This window comes from Oncorhynchus mykiss, chromosome 2 (genome assembly GCF_013265735.2).
Source record: "Oncorhynchus mykiss isolate Arlee chromosome 2, USDA_OmykA_1.1, whole genome shotgun sequence".
Lineage (NCBI taxonomy): Eukaryota > Metazoa > Chordata > Actinopteri > Salmoniformes > Salmonidae > Oncorhynchus > Oncorhynchus mykiss.
This window is the reverse complement of record NC_048566.1, coordinates 87,022,108-87,040,566: the sequence shown is the minus strand read 5'-3', so window position 1 is coordinate 87,040,566 and position 18,459 is coordinate 87,022,108. Positions and strand designations below refer to the sequence as shown.

Sequence of the window (18,459 nt, the reverse complement as noted above, 5' to 3'; positions counted from 1 at the left end):
TAGCTTTCTAGAAATGTTGTATGCATATTATATCAAATTAAAATAACTATTTAATTCTGTTTCTGAATGATAATGAATGATAATTTCTCACAAACGTCAATTAACGTCTCTGAAATGATTTTAGTATTACTTATTTTGCTGGAACATACAATGCTCCTAATGCACAACAGGGGGAGCTCTATGCCAAAGAATCGGGCTTGGCAACCTGTGATAATGTTGACCTATTCACACACATGAGAATAAATAGTAACTCCACTTTTTTTTCTTGATCTTCGAAATGGCAATCCTCTTTCAATACAGCTAGCTCCTGGCTATGTTGATGTTGGAGAATACCCTGCCTGACATGATTATAACCTCCAGCCTGGGGTTTTATGTAGTGTTTCATCAACAAACTTGGCCTGTCATCAGCTGTCAGGATCACAGGAGGATAAACCGACCGGGACCAATGACGAGCTGTGATTCTGGCCAGGGCTGTAGGGAATTAACATATACACACCCAGACAACTAAAGACCTCTGCAATAACCACAGACAAATCCTTGTTTTATGAAAATATGTTTTTCGTTCATATGTCTTTGCGGGAAGTGGTTTGGTTGGGGTGTTATAGAGGGCAGAGATAAATTATCTTCTGAGCAGCTCCATTCATATTTTTTAAATGTATTTTGCTTGCTTGCTTTGTTGTTTCTGCAGAAGACCAGATCAGAAGTCTTCGAGATGTGAAATAATGGAGTGAAACAAGGGGGAACCTGACTAACTCTTGTCTTTATGTGTACCAACAAAAACTAATAAAAGGCCTTGTAGATGAATTAGCTTGAGACATCAGAATACTTATATAGTTTAACTTGACAATTTCACTTGATTAATTTAATGACATATATAACAATCACTTTAAAATGTGTCCACTTTTTAATCTTTCACATGAGATTGATGGTAGTTTTGACCAAAGTACAGTAGGCAAACTGGTGCGTAAAATTCGCACCAAGTGGGTGGGTAATGTTACATTCAAAAACTTCTGATCAACTAAGAGTGGAGAGAGTCCCATTGGGAGCGGAGGGCGTATACTTTAGTGTTTGCATAGAAATGTACCCACAGCAGTGCATACCAACCGAAAGGAAGGATGCCCGTTCCTCCTCTGCATACAGTGTTCCAAAAGGAAGTCTGATAATGTGATCCCCAGCAGAACAACTTCACAGCGTGACTCACTCAGTCTGCCACGGGAATAGTCCTACTCGAGAAAAGTACTGCGCTTATTACTTCATGATGATGACATGCTTACATGAGAATAAGGACAGCTCCAAATGAAGGTGTGTGTCACTTTTCTCTCTACAACTGAAAAGTGGAACCGAGGAGTCGAAAGGAGAGCAGAAACTGTAATCAGCAATTGGGTTAAAGGTTTTTCCTAGTATGGAGCAGGAAGAATGCAAGGTATCAGTATGGGTCTGCCGGGAGGAGAAACTGGTCTCCGGGCTGTCCAAGCGCACCACCTGCTCCGATGTTGTCAAAGTTCTACTGGAGGACCAAAACTTGAAGCAAGGTGCGTCAGCGGTGATGCTATCTGGGACCCCCCAGTCTTACTGCATAGCGGAGAAATGGAGAGGCTTTGAGAGGATTTTACCCAATAAAACCAAAATCCTGCGTCTCTGGAGTGCCTGGGGAGATGAGCAGGAAAATGTGAGGTTTGTGTTGGTGAAGAATGAGGCATCGTTACCGAACAACGGACCCAGGAGTGCCGAGGCGCGGGTTGTTCAGAGCAAAGATAGTCCGTGCGTGTTCAAGGAAGCAGCCAAGACCACAATGGCTTTCTCACAAGAAAAGCAGCGGAGGATTGTTAGAAAAGCTTTTAGAAAGTTGGACAAAATAAACAAAAAGAAAGAGGAGACTGTTCCTAAGGATACATCCTCAGTGGAGAAAGTGGAAACGTTGGTGCACTTGGTTATATCGCAAGATCACACCATCCGCCAGCAGATCAAAAGGATCAAAGAATTAGATAGGGCTATAGAGAGGTATGAGGCAAAAGTGCATTTTGACAGAATTAAGAAACATGGTATCAATTATGTGCAGGACACATACATGGTGGAGTCAAGCGCGAAGGCTGATCCAACAGAGAGCGTGCCATGTTCAGCGGAGGCTATCGCACAGTTTGAGGAGTACGCGCTCTGTTGCGAGGTGGTCCTGCGACTTCAGGAGGAGTTGACAGAACGCGAAGCTCTCATGGACATCATCACAGGTGAGATTCAGGAGGAGCTGAACCAAAGGTGGATGAAAAGACGTCAAGATGAGCTGTCGGGCAAAGATACCGATAGTATTGGGGAGTCTGTCGACATCCCCGTGTCTGCAATGGCTCCAAAGGCAGGCGTCGCTGCTCAAGAGACAACTGTGGACAGTTTATCAGAGAATGACTTGGTTTTAGAGGAGGAGAGAGTCAAAATACAGCTGGATACTAGTTTATATATTGGTCTTCGTTTGAACACAGATTTAGAGACTATTAAGGGTGATTTGGACTTAAGCCAGGAGCTGTGGGACGCAAAAGAAAAAGAACTAACGGATTTGCTCGCAAAAATGGACTCTATGGATTTAAATAACGAGAAGTTACCCGATGGTTACAAAGAACCCTCTGGTGTCACTGAGACTGAAATGTTGCCTTCCTTGGAGAAGAGCAGTGGGTGGGTGGAGCAGGCCAGAGGTCTCTCCAAGACCAGCAACACGAACGATGAGGACTCAGACACGGGGCTGAGCTCCATGCATAGCCAGGACTCTGACAATACACCTGTTTGTGAATCACTAGTGTAACTCTTTATTGAAGTGTTGAAAATATGCAATGCCAACTCAGGGACAGTGACATTCTCCACACTAAACAATATGTTTCTCCTTTTCCTCCAAAAGGCATAAGCATGGACACTTAACATCTATAAGGCGTCAGGTAGCCTAGCAGTTAAGAGCATCTGACCTAAAGGTTCCTGGTTCGAATCCCTGACCTGACTAGGTGAAACATATGTATATGTGCCCTTGAGCAAGGCACTTGTAAGTTGCTCTGTATAACAGCGTCTGCTATATGACTAAAATGTAAATAGTATAAACAAGCAATATATATGTCAATTGTGCTGAAATCCTAACAAAAGTTATGGAAAATTGATATAGCTTGCTCTGCTGTTTCTGTGTGTCACAAGTATTAGAAATAGGGAAAACAACAACTGCATTGAACTGCAAAGACGCACATGACTATGGCCATTCAGCTATGAACATACAGGTTACTGTGGAAATAAAGTATTACAACATATTATGATCTGTTTGATTTAGTACTGCCAAGATGTAGCATTTCCCAGATGGTAACTTCTAGAAATATCAAAGGACATTATCAATGAACAAAACCTCTCTCTTGAGAATGTTGTTGATGCATTAATAACAGTTCATGTTGAGAGAATACAAGATTAAAGCCAGTCTGCTGATGCAAATTCAGACCAGCTGTCACCTGATCCAGTGATTGTTTAATTCATCCATGTAGTCGATCCTCACTTTCTCTCCGGTTTCTTGGCAACATGATGGTCATGCCCTATTGGGGGCAATGCCCTATTCAGTTACAGTACAATTTGCTGTGCCAATCAACCTCATGGATCGGTTGTTCTCACCATGGTTTATGTCAGGACAACCATTTGAGAGCTCTAATTGGTTTATCAGGACAAGTAATAGTGTATATGGATCCTGGGAAAGCTAAGACATCCCAAAGTCAATGCAGTGGTTATGCACTGCCCTACTCAGACTGTGGTTCTACAAATTGAGGAGGAGAGAGAAACATAACATGCAGAATCAGTTTCTGTTTATACAACCCCGTCTGCTTCTGTGTCTGGGCGTCGTGCTGTTGTTGTGTTGTTGTGCCCACTGTGCGCTCACTGTGCTGTGTTTGGCACGGGGCGGCAGGGCCAGAGAGCAGCTGCCTAGCCCTGCTCCCTCTGCTGAAAACAGTGGCTTTACATAAGTCAGGGAGGAAGGCTGGGTCAGGCTTCATGTGCTACTGTGTGGGATGGACTGGGACTGTTTGAGAAGGGATGTGTGTGTTTCAGATCTGGAGGATTCGAGTCCCCAACAGCTCAGTGCCACACTAACGCTGTGTTAGTTTTCTATACTGCTGAGATTATTTTGGCCTTATGTTTGAAATTGATCACACAGAGGTGTACAGTATGTGGCCAGACAGACACAGACAGACAGATCAGTGGTACACCAGCACCTTCTCTGATCCCACCAGATGACAGAGAGGGAGGATGGGGGTAGATAATGCTTCATTCAGCAAGATTGAATGGAAATGTTTCAAACAGACAAACAAACAAGAGCATCAATTCCTGTGTACATGAAATAGAGCGGCAGTGTGTTTGGATTGGACACCAGAGAGGAACATCTGGTCAGCGGTGTGTGTGGTGTGTGTGGTGTGTGTGTGTAGAGGAGAAGCCAACAGAGAGAAACACCAGATAGTCACAGGCAGCTGCTGTCTTGGATGGCACAGCTACTTCTTCTCTCTGAAACTGTGTTTATGCTGTGTAGGCTTTGTAGCTGTCTTGGGTAGATAAGGCGATTTAACTGTTTAAGCACTCTGGTAACAGTCACAGATAACACTGAAACACAACCTTGTTGCATTGTCCTCAAACAGCCATTTTACCTCAAACGTATCCATACACTGTACCATACCCACTTCACTTTAAAAACAACCTGGCCACACCCTTACCATAAATAGCATGATTTAACTATAAACTTTAAAAATAAAACGTAGGCGTAACCATCTGTTCCAGGGATTTCCTGTACCATTTCTGTTGCGTTTGTATGATAACGCTATCAGGCTGGTGTTATCATAATGGAGTTACAGCATGTCTGCATTATGCAAGGTTAAAAGACTGACCTTTCAGAGAGACCTCCTGTACCCTTCAACCCCCACCATTCCACTCATGCAATGCCCCCTTAGTAATAAATGAGACTCTGCCCTGGCGATGTTCTCATGGGTCATCAACCTCATCATTCATAAACCCAGGTAATGAACTGTATCGGCAGGAGAGAGCAAATCTATAAATAGTTACAGAGCAGCAACCTGTAAGACCGGAATCATTCTTACGTCAGCTGAATTAAGACCGGCCCTCTAAAACATTAAGGGGCCAATCGTAACTTCCACTTAAGTAGAATTTTCATTTAATATCCCATTGACATCGCTGAATAACTAAGTGAAAACCTACTGCACATCTGGCCAGTCGGTTATGATTCACCCCAAAGAGATCATCAATATGTATATATAATCAAATTTAAGAGACTTTGGTGATATTGAAATACATGCTACATATGCATAGTACAATACCACTCGCATGAGATGAAGCAGGCTCATTATGTGTTTGCTGTAATGAGCCCAGCAGGTAATATCCATATGGGATCTAATAAACCCTCTCTTCATCTGGTGGCTGTCTTCAGGAAATACTACTGACATCGAAACAATCTGGATGAGCGGGGGGCAATAAAACCAAACCAGGAGTGAGTCAGAACATAACATAACACACCTCAAGGTGCCAACTGACAACCACTCTCACCCCCATCCAGACCATTGGAGGAGGATACATGGACCAGACAGGCTAGAATGGGATTATTCTACACTGGAGCTAATTGTTCCACAAGGGGCATGTCAGATGGAGGGGCTGACCCTCTAGTCATTCTGAAACCTGGGGCATGTTCAGCAGGGCACAACATTGAGGAGCATCAGATATAAATATATTTAGCAGAACATGCCTCTCTAACATGTAGAATAAGGAATGTTGGCTCTGCTAATTTCTATCTGAAACATTTAACAATGTTTTCCTACTGAATGTGGCGCTGAAAGAGTGATAGAAAGAGACAGAGGTCCTGTCAGAGCTCCTACTGTAGCTAAGTGCCTAATAAACTTGATGAGCCTGTCTGCTCTGCTCTGTTCTGTTCATCTGTCAATCTAGCTGGATGAACATGGAACATGAAGACTAGGGTGTGGCCTTGTCTGAATCGTTGATGACATCAACTCAGCCTGGCTGTTTGGTGCCATGTAAGAGAGTAATTACTCAGACACAGTCCCCTCACAGGGCCCGTCATAACTCACAGACACAGTCCTCTCACAGTGCTTGTCATAACTCTCAACCCGAGGAGCCACTCAGCCATATTGATTTATAGGAAGGGGTATGGTTGGGTTAATTCCTCCTGCTCCTAGTTTTGAAACCAAAGCAGCTTAATGTTGTTGTTCTACCACGCAGGCCCAATAGGACCGATTAATGCCATGTTAGAGTTAGGCGATAAACATGGGAATACACTGAGTGTACAAAACATTAAGAACACCTGCTCTTTCCATGACAGATTGACCAGGTGAATCCAGGTCTATGAATCCAGCTATGATCCCTTATTGACGTCACTTGTTAAATCAGTTTAGATGAAGGGGATGAGACAGTTCAAAGAAGGATTTTTAAGCCTTGAGACAATTGAGACATGGATTGTGATAGTGTCCCATTCAGAGGGTTAATCGGCAAGACAAAAGATTCAAGTGTCTTTGAACGGGGTATGATAGTAGGTGCCAGGTGGATCGGTTTGTGTCATGCTCAGCAGTTTCCCGTGTGTATCAAGAATGGTCCACCACCCAAAGGCCATCCAGACAACTTGACAACTGTGGGAAGCTTTGGACACTCAGTGTAGATGACACTGATTTGCATGGTTTAGCACAGCACAGAATGCAACCACAACCATTCCTCTCGTAATGTCTGTGAACCCAAATTCTCCAACATCTCCCTGTAACCTAACCTTGGCGGTGCTGTGCTGTGATTTCGGCTGCATAGGACTGGGAAACACAGAGCTGCAGGCAAACAGGCGTCCAGCTAGTTGGAAAGGCTGGCTAGATTAAACATTTACCATAGTAAATACATTCAGCAGGCTTCCTTGATCTCATGCTCCACAGGCCTGTCAAAGACGAAACATACCTGTGTGTGTCAACCCCTTTTAATGACTCACACAGCACAGGACACGGTGTCCCTCTACATACCTGTGTGTGTGTGTGTGTGTGTGACACATGTGTACACGTCCCTTCCAACACTTCCCTGGCATAACATATTCGTGCACTGAACTAGAAGAAAAAAAATCAAACATGTTACATTACAATAACACAACCATGCATTGGCAAAACAAGGTCATGTTTGGTGGGCCAGCCATTAGCTAGGTCCTGCTTTTATGATATATTACCAACAGTCATATGCTCGAGTCCTACTACTTCCAATATTCCCATGCAGCATTCAGAGCTATCGGTGTGAACAGGTTGGAGCTGGCATATGTTATGTTGTCTGTCAGTAGGAAAGAGTGAAGTAAAGAACAGGTTCACAGCATTTAAACAGGTTCTCACAGGAGCCAGTCACGACACTTACGCTGAACAGGGAGTTATGTTAGTGCTACGCAACAACACTCATCCATTATGCAAGTCATACATTTGGGCCCTCTAATGTTACCCTCTGAACAACACAGCTCCTAACAGGCATGGTGCAAAGAAATCACCATGACGATTTATAACAACGCTCCTGACCAGAAGAGCTAATTATCAAAACCAGCAGTTGACGATTTGTTTGTTTATAATTTTGCACTTCACGATCATCATTATTTAAATTTAGTGGTACAGGTGCAGGATCTTAATTTTGATCACTCTTTTGGTGCTGACAACTTTCCTGCACTTCAGGACATGCAGATGAGCTTCGTGATTTACATACATTTACTGAAAACCCACGGTTATATTAACAGTATTGCACTCCTCAAGTAGCCTACTTTCAGCCAAATAGCCTAACCATCGATCATGCAACATTATAGACTAAACATTCAAATCCTGTTGCAGCAGGATTATTTTGCTGTGACAAGATGTCAAATTAAGATCCTATAACTGTATATAAAAACCTCACAGTACAATAAGTTAGAATAACTGCAGTCCAGTCAATGTTTTCATTGGTGGTTATATGGATGAGAAAGCTACAGTACTGTAGGTCCTCCTTACTGTGTGGACACACAGGGCAGGTCAGAAGGAATAATGTATTGAACTCCTTTTAATGAATTATTGGTTTGGTTAATGACAATGATTATTAAATTGGAAATCAGCAAGAGTATAGCTTCTCTATGAAGGGTGAAACAGCAGAAAGATGACTAATGGCAAGTGCATATCTTGCATCTGTCAGGGTTTCCACATATAGTGACATCGTTATTAGTTGAAAACCATGAACATTTAGTAGTTGATTTGTACGCAATTCTTGTTCTTGGAGATAAACGTGAACGTTTTTTTCAAAAATTGTTTTTCTAGATGAGTATAACCTGTGTGTCAGGTCTGTTCAGTTTAGTGGCATATGTTCATTTTGATTCTAGTCCAACTCATCCCAAAAGATGAATGCCAGGAAGCAGGCGGCACCTTTCCCTTTCCTGCTCACTTCCCATTACAGTAGGGTTAGGGGTGTGTGTGCGTGGGCAACATTTTGACATGAGTAAAAACTGAAGCTCTCTCACCTCTGTGTAATTAGGTAATTTGTGTGCTCTCCCATGTAAGATTAGGTACTATCAAAATATGTTTTCATTAATGTATAAAAATTGAATCATGGGCACGTCAAAGACAACAAAGAATTTAGAAACTCCTAAAAGGATTGCAGTGAACCTGGACTAGAGGTGAGAGAAACCGTGTGCTGTCAATAATTCAACCCTGTGTGCCTCCTCCTCCTCATGCAGATGTTAATGCGTCCTTAACAAGAGCTGACAGAGCTTATCTCCCAGAACAACTGGAAGACAAATTGCATCCTGTGTGTGGACGTACCTGCCTAAAAGGTATCTGCTCTATCCATGAGGTTGAGTGGACACATACGGATATAAGTATAGTAGAAACCAAAACACAGCATACAAGACTGGATTAGGAGAATGTAATAGACTTCTGGGAAACGAGACCAAAATAACTAGTTTGAAGGTAAATGTTTTACTACAATTGTTGCGTTTCGGTCTAATTTATGAGAAAACTTTGGATTTTATTTGTTTTGTATGTGTTAACCTTTGGAAATATGTTTTGTGAAACTGGCTAAAGTTTAAATGTATCATCTAATATGCCACACATGGCCTCATACTGTTACAGTAGATGAGAAAATGATGCAATAACCCATGTCCTGTTTGAAAGCAGGTGAGACAGGAGACATTGGGGGGATGTAAACAAAAGTTGCTGACCGCCAAACTCTCACTCTTGCTTCAGGTATGGGGAGCACATCCTTCCCTCCTCCCCTCTGTCCTGGCCAGGTTCTGAGGACTGCCATTGAGCCTGAACTACCGGGTCAGGGCCATTAGGCTGCGTTCAGACAGGAAGATAGAATCTGATATTTTATTTTCACAAATTGATCTTTTGACCAATCAGATGAGCTCTGAAAAATGTGTGATTGGTAAAAATACCAATTAGTGGAAAATAAATAGAATCAGGCTTCCTGTCTAAACACAGCCTTACAGGGTCAGAGGGTTCACTCAAAGCATTCCTGAGCTTTTAATAGGTCACTACCTTAACTTAGAGTGAGAGTGAAATAGCAAGAGAAAAAACAGGAGAGAAGCAGAACGAGAACATGCATCAACACAGAGCAACGCTAGTTAAATCCACCTACTGGAGGGGAAAAGAGAAAAAAACAGGAGAGAAGCAGAATGAGAACATGCATCAACACAGAGCAACGCTAGTTAAATCCACCTACTGGAGGGGAGGAGAGAAAAAACAGGAGAGAAGCAGAATGAGAACGGCATCAACACAGAGCAACGCTAGTTAAATCCACCTACTGGAGGAGAAAAGAGAAAAAACAGGAGAGAAGCAGAATGAGAACATGCATCAACACAGAGCAACGCTAGTTAAATCCACCTACTGGAGGGGAGGAGAGAAAAAACAGGAGAGAAGCAGAATGAGAACATGCATCAACACAGAGCAACGCTAGTTAAATCCACCTACTGGAGGGGAAAAGAGAAAAAACAGGAGAGAAGCAGAATGAGAACATGCATCAACACAGAGCAACGCTAGTTAAATCCACCTACTGGAGGGGAAAAGAGAAAAAACAGGAGAGAAGCAGAATGAGAACATGCATCAACACAGAGCAACGCTAGTTAAATCCACCTACTGGAGGGGAAAAGAGAAAAAAACAGGAGAGAAGCAGAATGAGAACATGCATCAACACAGAGCAACGCTAGTTAAATCCACCTACTGGAGGGGAGGAGAGAAAAAACAGGAGAGAAGCAGAATGAGAACGGCATCAACACAGAGCAACGCTAGTTAAATCCACCTACTGGAGGAGAAAAGAGAAAAAACAGGAGAGAAGCAGAATGAGAACATGCATCAACACAGAGCAACGCTAGTTAAATCCACCTACTGGAGGAGAAAAGAGAAAAAACAGGAGAGAAGCAGAATGAGAACATGCATCAACACAGAGCAACGCTAGTTAAATCCACCTACTGGAGGGGAGGAGAGAAAAAACAGGAGAGAAGCAGAATGAGAACATGCATCAACACAGAGCAACGCTAGTTAAATCCACCTACTGGAGGGGAAAAGAGAAAAAACAGGAGAGAAGCAGAATGAGAACATGCATCAACACAGAGCAACGCTAGTTAAATCCACCTACTGGAGGGGAAAAGAGAAAAAACAGGAGAGAAGCAGAATGAGAACATGCATCAACACAGAGCAACGCTAGTTAAATCCACCTACTGGAGGGGAAAAGAGAAAAAACAGGAGAGAAGCAGAATGAGAACATGCATCAACACAGAGCAACGCTAGTCAAATCCACCTACTGGAGGGGAGGAGAGAAAAAACAGGAGAGAAGCAGAATGAGAACATGCATCAACACAGAGCAACGCTAGTTAAATCCACCTACTGGAGGAGAAAACAGAAAAAACAGGAGAGAAGCAGAATGAGAACATGCATCAACACAGAGCAACGCTAGTTAAATCCACCTACTGGAGGAGAAAAGAGAAAAAACAGGAGAGAAGCAGAATGAGAACATGCATCAACACAGAGCAACGCTAGTTAAATCCACCTACTGGAGGGGAAAAGAGAAAAAAACAGGAGAGAAGCAGAATGAGAACATGCATCAACACAGAGCAACGCTAGTTAAATCCACCTACTGGAGGGGAGGAGAGAAAAAAACAGGAGAGAAGCAGAATGAGAACATGCATCAACACAGAGCAACGCTAGTTAAATCCACCTACTGGAGGAGAAAAGAGAAAAAACAGGAGAGAAGCAGAATGAGAACATGCATCAACACAGAGCAACGCTAGTTAAATCCACCTACTGGAGGGGAGGAGAGAAAAAACAGGAGAGAAGCAGAATGAGAACATGCATCAACACAGAGCAACGCTAGTTAAATCCACCTACTGGAGGGGAAAAGAGAAAAAACAGGAGAGAAGCAGAATGAGAACATGCATCAACACAGAGCAACGCTAGTCAAATCCACCTACTGGAGGGGAGGAGAGAAAAAACAGGAGAGAAGCAGAATGAGAACATGCATCAACACAGAGCAACGCTAGTTAAATCCACCTACTGGAGGAGAAAAAAGAAAAAACAGGAGAGAAGCAGAATGAGAACATGCATCAACACAGAGCAATGCTAGTTAAATCCACCTACTGGAGGGGAGGAGAGAAAAAACAGGAGAGAAGCAGAATGAGAACATGCATCAACACAGAGCAACGCTAGTTAAATCCACCTACTGGAGGGGAGGAGAGAAAAAACAGGAGAGAAGCAGAATGAGAACATGCATCAACACAGAGCAACGCTAGTTAAATCCACCTACTGGAGGGGAGGAGAGAAAAAACAGGAGAGAAGCAGAATGGGAACATGCATCAACACAGAGCAACGCTAGTTAAATCCACCTACTGGAGGGGAAAAGAGAAAAAACAGGAGAGAAGCAGAATGAGAACATGCATCAACACAGAGCAACGCTAGTTAAATCCACCTACTGGAGGGGAGGAGAGAAAAAACAGGAGAGAAGCAGAATGGGAACATGCATCAACACAGAGCAACGCTAGTTAAATCCACCTACTGGAGGGGAAAAGAGAAAAAACAGGAGAGAAGCAGAATGAGAACATGCATCAACACAGAGCAATGCTAGTTAAATCCACCTACTGGAGGGGAGGAGAGAAAAAACAGGAGAGAAGCAGAATGAGAACATGCATCAACACAGAGCAATGCTAGTTAAATCCACCTACTGGAGGGGAAAAGAGAAAAAACAAAAATGCATCAAAATAAAACAGAGCTTTCTTCAGCCAGCCAAGTATCGGTGTGTGGGATCAAAAAAGACCTAAAGCACACTCCCTTCATTCCACAGCTTTTCCAGTTGACTTAGTTTTCCTTGTGAGCTGACAGATTTATAAGAGCACTAAATCACAATAACAAAACCAGGTTAAATCTGTATTGTTCGTCTGGCAGTCTCTCCACTACAGTGCTTTTCTGACAGTTGCATAAGTAGGGGAAAGTAGAATCCGCCTCTTCCACAAAAACGTCACACAGCTGTTCCATTAGAGTGAACAATTGTGTGGTTGTTAGTGCTGCCTACATACACCTCAGGTAATTACAGGGGCTGATTGTCATTAAAATGTTGTGAAAGAGGCAGATACCCTCCCAAAACACACAACATGATCACCCACAATGTTTGTGCAGTGAAAAGTTTGAGAAAACATTACAAGATGAGAGCCTCTGGTCAAACGTGTAGGGTCTAGATGTAAATGGATGGTGCACTAGCTGCCTAAAGACATTAGTTCAGACTGGCTGCCATTTGTCTAGTCAACATAACTATTTAACTCATTACAGAATCTGTAAAATCCAACAGTAGTGGCACTATCACCACTGTTCATCATAGAATACAAAATGTTACCTCTATGTAGAGATGTTATGTTTCTAATCTCTTGTATAGTTGTATTAAGTTGAGTTTCCCATAAAAAAAATGTAAACCAAAGAGCAGGCAGTGACGCCACGTGACCACCCTCAGAAACATTTTAGGGAATAAATGACTGACCATTAGAAGGGTTAATATTTTATTATTTCAAAACAGCTATACAATAAAAACATTGACGTCTCTACGAGTACAAGATATATTAAAACAACAAACAACTCCACTGGAGCGACGTCACAGAAATTCAGGAGGTAGAATTCACAACGAAATATACACTCCCACATGGAGTGCTAAAATATGATGACACAGCAAATCCCACCTTTAGCCTAGTCGTCGCACCAGAGGGCTGAGTGAAAAGTCACTGTTCTTACTACCCAGCGAGTGCTAAATCGCTGGCTAGCAGTGGTAGGACAAACATTGGAAAGAGGATATGGAGCAATGCCCCATATCAGAAGGCCCTTCCTAGGACAATGATATTCACAACTATGAGCAGTGATTAATCTAAGACATCCAGGAAGGTTGGATCTTGCATGTGATGTTTAAAAAGTTTCCATGGGGACATTACTCTGTAGTCCTCCGTGTTGGGTTTTGAGGGCATAAACAAGAGTACCATCAAGTGCAGGTCCTCCTTTCCTCAGATGAGTTGGGACTCCTGAGTGTTCCTTAAGGGGTTGGTAGTCTTATTCAGGCAGTGACATCTTGATGGCAGTTCCCTATGACAAGTGGAGAGTGAGTGATCAGTAAAAAAAAATGCATTATCAACCAGTGAAAGAAGATTAAGGATGGCGCTGACAGGACTGGGGGGTTGTGGCGCTGACAGGACTGGTGTGTTGTGGCGCGGACAGGACTGGTGTGTTGTGGCGCGGACAGGACTGGGGTGTTGTGGCGCGGACAGGACTGGGGTGTTGTGGCGCTGACAGGACTGGGGTGTTGTGGCGCTGACAGGACTGGGGTGTTGTGGCGCTGACAGGACTGGGGTGTTGTGGCGCTGACAGGACTGGGGTGTTGTGGCGCTGACAGGACTGGGGTGTTGTGGCGCTGACAGGACTGGGGGGTTGTGGCGCTGACAGGACTGGGGGGTTGTGGCGCTGACAGGACTGGGGGGTTGTGGCGCTGACAGGACTGGGGGGGTTGTGGCGCTGACAGGACTGGGGGATGTGGCGCTGCACCCCTGCTCTTTCAAACGGCATTCAACTGAAGCTAGCCACAAAACATTTTTCTAAGTCTAGATACTGAAAGAGACTGGAGATCTGGTTTGTTGAGCAAACAAGTTATTCTGAAAATGAATTTTTCTAAAATGTTCAGAGAGAGAGAGTTAAATGTAGATGTGGACAAAACACACGTTGACATCCCAAAACAAAACCGACTGAAAAGATTTGCACTTAAAGTGTTGCGGCTATTTCTGTAGCCCAATTTTAAAATAAATTGCCCCGGTAAAGGTCAAAGGAATTAGTTGTTTTTTGAAAGGGCTTTTCAAATTCCTCCACAGGGAAAGAAGAGAAAAAAACAAAACAGGAAGAGAGCACTAAAAGCACAGAGATAGATGCCTGCTGCTGGAGCACTCTCCCTCCTCGGGCTCTAAGAGCACTTTTCACGCAAAACACTCCACACCAGGCTTCTGTATGGAACCTTCAATGCCCAGATGTCAAAACACTGAGGGGCACAAACAGTCAGAGAGCGGAGGGGGAATGAGACATTTCAGACAGCAACACAATGTCCCCTAGACTCCTCTAAAAGATGAACACAATGCCTGTGCGACGTTAATTATCATGACGGTTTAATACTGCTGCATTGGGGGCATTGGTGAAAAAGCAGTGGCGCTAGATCCTGTGACACTGTTGGGGTTTGGGTTTCATGTGGAGGTCCGGAGGTCCGGAGGGGGACTGCAGATGAGGCTCTGTGATGGAGCCATGAGTTGCTCGCAACCTCATTCATATATCCTTATCCTTATCTACATATTCTTTATCCCCTTACACTGTGTATAAGACAGTAGTTTTGGAATTGTTAGTTAGATTACTTGTTGGTTATTACTGCATTGTCGGAACTAGAAGCACAAGCATTTCGCTACACTCGCATTAACATCTAACCATGTGTATGTGACAAATAAAATTTGATTTGATTTTGATTTGATTTGAACAGGTCTCCTAGGAAACCATGCTGTGGGAGCTGGATTACAGAACATCACAGGGCCCGAGGTACTACTACAACTCTGCCTCAGAGGAGTACTCTAGTCCTCCACATTAATGAACATAGACAACTGTATTATACTGTAGCCTCGTTTAAAATCACTTCATGAAAAGCATAGTTTGATATGGCCTTGATCATGCTATATTTAGAGCTAATCTGATAAAGAATTAAGGACACACACTCATACATACAGCTAAACATCCCGAGTGGTGATAGAGACATGCATAACGGCACATCCACCAAGCGCCATACACATCGGGATTAAAATCTTTAATGTTACAATGCCCTTTTCAAATATTGTCACCCCATTATTGAGCTCTAGCCCCCCCCCCAAGGTAAGTTGCTAGCTAGCATTAAATTTATCTTATAAAAAAACAATCAATCACTAGTTAACTACACATGGTTGATGAAATTACTAGTTTATCTAGCGTGTCCTGCATGGAGGAATGGGCCAAAATACCAGCAACAGTGTGTGAAAACCTTGTGAAAACATTTGCCAACAAAGGGTATATAACAAAGTATTGAGATAAATGTTTGTTATTGACCAAGTACTTATTTTCCACCATAATTTGCAAATAAATTCATTTAAAAAATCCTACAATGTGATTTTCTGGATTTTTTTTCTCATTTTGTCTGTCATAGTTGAAGTGTACCTATGATGAAAATGACAGGCCTCTCTCATCTTTTTAAGTGGGAGAACTTGCACAATTGGTGGCTGACTAAATACTTTTTTGCCCCACTGTACATCAAGACAGTGATAATAAAATATAACTCCAGAAGATATCTTATCGGAGTTCAGCATAACCTTGTAATGTCAGGGGTTGCTACGACACACACAAAGTCCTACATGCGTCAAAAGAACCAGAGGACTCGAAAGAGTCTGCCACAATGAGGAGCAAATATTGCATCTTGCTGTGAACAAAGCCACCTTTGTCAGTGATACCGAGAGGCCTTTTCTAGCGCAACACTGGCCGTGTGGGACCTGGACGTGAAAGCCTGTGAATGGCTGGGTGAGAGTGCAGTAGAGCGATCACAGGTGCTGATGGCAGGGCTACAGGTGAAACAGACCTGTGGCGATCAGATGCAATCCTTCACTCCCATATTAACTTTCAGCTCCTGGGACCTCTATGAAGGATTATCAGAGCAGAATCTATGCTGCATGTGAAAGTCTACTACTCTAGATTAGTGTGCTAAGTTGATATACTGAGATCAACATTACAACAGGATCTGGGTTAGCTACAACAGCAAGAAATTCCTTTGCCAAGAAAATAATTTTAAATCCATATAATGTGATTGACATTCAAACTCCATTAACAATGGCTAACTGTGGCTACTTGCTCTACTGAAACATTTAGGCTAGCTGTCATGTAGTAGCAGAATGGTGGTTTCTACAGTTCTCCTACAGCCACGAGGAGAGCGTCACCACTTTGGACAAAGGGGGCAATTTTTGTCTTTCTGCTCAAGCAGACACACAGCATGCATAATTTAAATTACATTTCACTGCAGCAGAAACCACAAAAGGGAGGGGACTTTCACAAAATCTTTTCCTGGTCAATGAATGACTCAGCAGTAGGACTTTCCCACAATAGCTAAATAAAGGCATATATACACAAGCACACATATTTGATCATTCTTGTCCCTTTGGAGGGGGGGTGGGGGGTGGTCTGTTCGGTTGGAATGAGTTCTCATGATACAGCAAGTAAGACACCTATGGACAGAGGTTGGTCTATACAAATAAATAATGCACTCACTAAGTCGCTCTGGATAAGAGTGTCTGCTGAGAATACAGGTGTGCTGCCTGGGACAAAGGTATTGGTAGGTCGAGGACCTTTGAGAGGGTCTCTACCTTAACTGCTGCTCTGACTAACCTGCAGGCCATTGACACTTTGATCATGTTCTTGAAGGGATATTTAACTATTATCCTACAAGGTCCAGAGCATGATGGTTTTCTGTTCTACCTGATAATTAAATTTCACCTACCTGGTGTCCCAGGTTTAAATCAGTCCCTGGTTAGAGGGAACCAATGGAAGAAAAAAAACTTGTGAAACTGGCTTTGAGGTCGAGAGTTTGATTGAGGGTTCTAGACAGACAAGTGGGTGTGATATTCAACATGCTCTTCCATTGTAGTCTTAAAGTATTGGTAAGAAGTTATTAAAGAGTCAATTCAATAAATGTTTCTTCTCTTCTTGTCTGTTAAACTAGGAATCTAAACCTACAGTAGACAACTTATTGGATTACTTATCCATCTGTGACATCCACATTACAAAGCTTCACATGGAATCATGTTTCCCAAGCATGTGCACTGTCTGGATTTCCCTCTGTTCCTAGTCTCCACGGAAACACTAGCCAGTCTGAACAGCAGACCAATGCTGGGAAATCAGGAGTGATGTCATTAAAAATTAAAGGCAACTATTGTATACAGTGTTATGGGAGCATGGCAGTGGAGGCTAAGAGTATACATGTCCAGAAAATGCTATTAGTTTGTTTAATCATTGCTTTTACTCTTGACAAACAGCTCTGGTAGTCCTGGGCAGTTTGCATCGTCTCAAAACAAATAATCCCATTGAACTCCACTGAAATATATGTAAAATAGCTGGTGCTCTGGTCATAGATCCCATGCCCCATTTCCCTTTGTTGTTGGTTACATAAGCCTTACACCTGAACAAATAACTACAGAGTGCTACTGAACCACACACACAGTGAGTGATCAGGTTCCAGAGTTAAAGCATGTTCAGCAGCATATCACTACTGAGTCACCCTGCCAGCCATGTCCTAATCTGGTTCCAGTAGACCTGTACTGGGACACCCACCTCTCTGAACAGCAGCATATCACTACTGAGTCACCCTGCCAGCCATGTCCTAATCTGGTCCCAGTAGACCTGTACTGGGACACCCACCTCTCTGAACAGCAGCATATCACTACTGAGTCACCCTGCCAGCCATGTCCTAATCTGGTCCCAGTAGACCTGTACTGGGACACCCACCTCTCTGAACAGCAGCATATCACTACTGAGTCACCCTGCCAGCCATGTCCTAATCTGGTTCCAGTAGACCTGTACTGGGACACCCACCTCTCTGAACAGCAGCATATCACTACTGAGTCACCCTGCCAGCCATGTCCTAATCTGGTCCCAGTAGACCTGTACTGGGACACCCACCTCTCTGAACAGCAGCATATCACTACTGAGTCACCCTGCCAGCCATGTCCTAATCTGGTCCCAGTAGACCTGTACTGGAACACCCACCTCTCTGAACAGCAGCATGTGGCCGTATCCAGGTGCGACCCGTCATACAGGGCCGTTTTGAGCCCCACATTTTTTGCAAAAGATAAATAAATACAGGCTTTCCTGTTTTGCATCTTATTTTGGCATTAATGTGTCACAT

The 18,459-nt window shown here is 43.2% G+C and overlaps 2 protein-coding genes across 4 annotated transcripts in view; one reads left to right on the top strand and one right to left on the bottom strand.

Annotated features, from left to right (window-relative positions):
* Nucleotides 1-1,050: 1,050 nt before the first annotated feature.
* rassf10a (Ras association domain family member 10a) lies at nt 1,051-3,273 on the top strand. The gene has a single exon (XM_021575393.2). The coding sequence runs from the start codon at nt 1,403-1,405 to the stop codon at nt 2,786-2,788; it is 1,386 nt and encodes a 461-aa protein (XP_021431068.2). The 5' UTR covers nt 1,051-1,402; the 3' UTR covers nt 2,789-3,273.
* Nucleotides 3,274-13,013: 9,740 nt separating this feature from the next.
* Nucleotides 13,014-18,459, bottom strand: part of si:ch211-266k8.4 (carabin) — a 54,227-nt gene continuing 48,781 nt past the window's right edge. For all 3 annotated transcript variants that reach the window (XR_005038629.1, XM_021575388.2, XM_036958123.1), the window contains one exon: nt 13,014-13,601. Coding sequence is in view for 2 of the 3 variants with exons in the window: in XM_021575388.2 (XP_021431063.2) it covers nt 13,523-13,601 (79 nt within the window). In the remaining variant the exon portion in view is untranslated. The remainder of the gene's footprint in view (nt 13,602-18,459) is intronic.